The sequence below is a fragment of the Etheostoma cragini genome, chromosome 22 (genome assembly GCF_013103735.1).
Source record: "Etheostoma cragini isolate CJK2018 chromosome 22, CSU_Ecrag_1.0, whole genome shotgun sequence".
In the NCBI taxonomy this organism is placed as follows: domain Eukaryota; kingdom Metazoa; phylum Chordata; class Actinopteri; order Perciformes; family Percidae; genus Etheostoma; species Etheostoma cragini.
This window is the reverse complement of record NC_048428.1, coordinates 10168424-10173197: the sequence shown is the minus strand read 5'-3', so window position 1 is coordinate 10173197 and position 4774 is coordinate 10168424. Positions and strand designations below refer to the sequence as shown.

Below are 4774 nucleotides of genomic sequence, written 5' to 3'. Positions count from 1 at the left end.
CCTGCTGTGTGTGTGTGTGTGTGTGTGTGTGTGTGTGTGTGTGTGTGTGTGTGTGTGTGTGTGTGTGTGTGTGTGTGCACGCTAATAAGCGTGGCACTTGGCCGGGGCACGGCCCGCTGTGTATGCCTGTCTGCATGTCCACACAGCAGCCCACCAGGCCGGCATATTGATCAGTTAGCTTGGCCTAATAGGAGAAGAGGAGCCTGACCTGGGAAAGTCAATAAAGAGGAAAAGAGACATATCCTCCTCCCGTCATGAGAGAGAGAAGTGGGGGAGAGAGAGATAGAGAGAGATAGAAATAGAGAGAGAGAGAGATAGAGAGAGAGACAGAGAGGGACTGAAAGTCATGTGCATCTACTACTGTCCTTGCAAGAGAAGAAAATGCTTAGGGAAGAGTTGTGAGGCCGTCAGATAAACAGCTGGACAATAGAAATACAAGCACAGCCATAAGGAAAATCATAACATAACAATAATGAACCTCCAAGCTAAGCCTAAATATCTTATCACCTTTGTTAAGGAAAAGTTTGGGAGTTGAAATAGAACAGTCACACTGAGGGACACTGCCGGTGTGTGAAATAAGTTAAGTTCCTACCTTTCCCAAATGAGAATCAGGGTATTCTGTCAAAGCTTTTTTTTAAACTAACTTTCGGTATGTGACTGCTTTTGGCAAAGGAAAACAGCGCTCAATTGTTAACTCAAGTGTAAAAAACTCTGCAGGAGATTATACTGAGGGAAAATAATTAAAGAAATTTGAGGGAGATGGAAAATGAAAAACTGACACCCACTCACACATCAATACATCGATAGATCAATGTGTGTGTGTGTGTGTGTGTGTGTGTGTGTGTGTGTCCTGCACACCATCAGAAATATATAAATAAATCTGTAGATAAACAAAAAACCAGAGGAATTGGAAAAGTAGATAAAAGACTTAGGTTTCACCATGCACACATGCACACATGCGCGTGCACTCTCACACACACACACACACGCACACACACATACCTGGCTGAGTGATGCTACCCTGGAGGGTGGCTTCAATCTGATGTGTTTAATGTTGACGCTGGTGGCAAGAAACACACACACTCACCCGCTATTTCAACCTGCCTGTCATTTCATTTCATGAGACCTGATTTACTCATTTCATTTATTTCTTTTTTTTTATTATTATTATTATATGTGCAGCCATTTAAAACGCTCAAGGTGTGATGCATATCCCTGCGTCTCTGACAGCGAGTAGGCTGACTGAGGATCCATCACTCCCTTCAGTGCCTTTTTGCAGGAATTCCAGAGAAACCCTGTACAGCTGCCAGTGCCACATTGTGCCAGACCACCAATTCCTGCTTGGCTTGGTGGTTTAATTGGCTGCACGGCAGGCTGTCAAGCCACTGACTGGTTACTTCCGAATTTCTTTGGATAGGTTCTTAGTTTTTATACGACAGCTTCTGGAAAAAAAAAATACATACGTATATATACACATATATATACACGTATATATATATATATATATATATATATATATATATATAGACTGCAATATTATGTCTGCATATGTTTGGAAATCAATTGATTTATTATTATGAAATCACACTAAACATTAAACTGTCAACTTCCAGTGTGCAGTTTTTGACAGAAATCTTTGACTTTATATGTTGTCGGTGCACGACACCAATGGAAAGTTGATGTCGTGAAGAAGTGAAGTGTAAAGTGCATGGCTGTTACATTGGGTTGAATTTATTTCAATGTTTTATTTGGAGGATAGTTTTGACTATCAGCTGCTAAAAGGCACTAACTATACAGCCTAAGCTTAACATTTTGAAGATTGACACCAGGGAACTTTAGCTTCAGCAAGCGATGGGGATTACTGGAAGTCATTTTTAATATCAAACCTCTCCCTGGTCTGATGAGTCCGGGTGTCTCGCTAGCGATGGAAGAATCTGGAATAGGTACATTTGTATGAGCATGGAGATTTAGTTTCAGACAATTCTCCTTTCATTAGTTTTGTCAAAATGTGTGAAACTTAAAATGAAAATCTGTCTTTCTAGAAAGTGTTAAAGTAGAAACGGAACAAGTCTTTAGGGGCCTTGGAGAGCTGCATGGTGGGATTTGCATATCGCCATGGGGACAGTGGTGTTCCAGCGACTCCCTGGAGGAGCTCAACCTCCCTAAGGAGAGAAAGAGTCCCTGAGGCCAACTTCGTTACCTCTCTCTACACTGGGGGACCTGTGTATGTGTGAGTGAGTGAGTGAGTGAGTGAGTGAGTGAGTGAGTGAGTGAGTGTGTGTGTGTGTGTGTGTGGTCGTTTCATGAAGTTATGATAAAGAAGTTATTAGTATATGAGTCAAAAGTTAACTTTCTGAGGAAAAATGTACCTTGTTGATGAGGAGGTAAGCTAAGTAATTAATAATCGTAGTAGTCAGGCATCCAGCGCGTCTGTGAACTACACAACTATAACTATGCATGTACCTGTGAGGGACGTAAGCCGCAGGTCCAACAAGCTCATCCAGCAACAAAGTCCTCAGATCAACCTCAGACACCTGGGAGAGATATTAAATGAAAGTCCGATTTAGTAACATGGGGCATGTGCAGCAATGGTTATTACTTTCTAAAAGGGATGATGATGTACAGCTTGAAGTATAGAGCACATTATACTGTGTAATCAAAGTTACATAATGATAGAAAAGAGGGAACGTATTCTGCACTTGCTTTACTGAAATACAACTTGCTCTGACATATTCAAATAGTAAATTTATGTATTTATTAGACACTGTCAATAAAGGAAAACTATACAAAAAAAGTGATAATCTCAAGTGCCATTCAGTTTGACAGAACATAGGATTAGGCCTGTGAAGTGTGTCACCCACCCTTGACTAATTGCTCGGAATTTGCATCTTGATGACCATGGCACCATGACGATAGTGTCATGGTGGAAAAGGACAAGAAATTAAAAAACTAAAAAACAAGTGAGCAACTGAAGTCTCTGCATTCTGCTTATTTTCAAAACAAGGCCAGCTGCACACAAATCACCAACATGAAGATCAAAATCAAAATTTGAAGATGTAATTTGAAATATGATTAACCTAATGACTTAATTTGGCTGACCTCATGTCAGGGTTTAAAAAAAAGAAATTGACGTAATAGTACCACAGGAAGTTGTTTGCTCTTAAAAAAAGAACATTGACATGAAGAAACAGTACAATTTGTAAATAAAAGTGTACACATGGTCACAAACACATCATAACCAGATAGAAAAAAAGAAAAAGAAAGAATAAACACATAGGGATAAAAGCGAGGTGGCAAAAATAATCGATTTTTAGATGTATCACAGTTCTCTCTAGAACGATTAGATTCTTGATTCTGATTAGGTAATAATCAATTAAAAATATATAGTGTTTTTTTAAATGTGTTGATTTTTAAATAAACACATCAAGGATCTTTGTGGCAGGGTTAGCACAGCTGGTAGAGCAGGCACACATATATATATATAGAGGATTACTCCTCTATACAGCAGCCGCAGGTTCAACACAGACCTGTGGCTCTCTGCTGCATGTCATTCCCCCCTCTCTCTCTCCCCTTGTATGTCTTCATCTAGCCTGTAAAAATAAAACGTTTTCAACCTAAATAAATGCATAAAATATTATCGTAAAAAAAGTTAAACACTTAAAAGTGTCTCCAGATATCTACAAATCAGAAAACAGAGTGACTGAAAGAGGATGGGATAATGGACAAAAACCAAGAGTTTAGGCATAGTTTTGTATATATATATACACATGATCTAATTAGACATACATAAAATAATTTGGCAAAACAAAGCTGTTGATCTACTTTATCACAGTACATCTGACCACCTCATGTTTCATGTTAGGGTAAGGGTTAGAGATGCAAGTGTAAAGAGAGGTAATGAGGCTTAGAGAGAGAAAGAGAGAGAAGAGAAAGAGAGAAAAGAGAGAGAGAGACAGAGTTTGAGAGAGAGACCCGGCAGTACTGGTGAAATATCGGCAACGCTATCGCCGTGGTGACAGGGGTCACTCTGGGAAAAAGAAATCAATGCTGACAGCAATGACTCACAGGCCAACACACACAGCTTGGTGTGTGAGCGTCTGTTTGTGCGTGCTTAAAGTATGAGCTTCTATGTGTTTCAATTATGCATGTAAAGTATCTGTGCAACATGAAAGCAGGACACGGGGTAGTGAACCAGTAACCAAAATATACACAGAAAAACAAGAAAAAGCATCCAAAAACGAGGAGCTGGTGCAGACGGAAAGATGAGAATCAACCCATTATATTTGAAGTTAATATTTGATGCATGATGCAGGCACACTGGCTACCTCTATGTCTGCCGAGTGAACAAGTTGCTTTTTAGGACACCACTTTAAAATAGGGGAAACAACAAATGATAAACACAGACAGAGTGTTTGAGTTCCTCGACCTCATTCTTGACTCCAGTCTTTTCTGAAAACAAGGTCATCTGTATTGGAATACCTTTTATACAACAATGATTTTAGCATGCATTTATTAAAATTTATGTTTAAAAATGTTGAAGAGTGCAGAATCCTTAATGTCTTATTCAATCAAAGTGGGCTTAGTTGTGTCCCCCACACAACATACTTAAAGACACATAATTGGACACATACACACAAAAGACACACAAGATTTTCTCCCCTAATCAAAAAGATTCATATTCCAAATGAGGCTGCAATGTGACAGTGAGAAGACCCGGCATACCTAGAGGTCAGTGGGTAGGCCGTGTGTGTATGGGAGTGTGCATGTGTGTGTG

The 4774-nt window shown here is 39.5% G+C and overlaps 1 protein-coding gene across 1 annotated transcript in view; it reads right to left on the bottom strand.

The window, feature by feature from the left end:
• The window catches only part of LOC117938046 (trichohyalin-like), a 100071-nt gene that overhangs the window by 79714 nt on the left and 15583 nt on the right, over positions 1 to 4774 (bottom strand). Inside the window, exon 3 of the mRNA XM_034862375.1 lies at positions 2464 to 2534. Coding sequence (XP_034718266.1) covers positions 2464 to 2534 — 71 coding nt within the window. The remainder of the gene's footprint in view (positions 1 to 2463; positions 2535 to 4774) is intronic.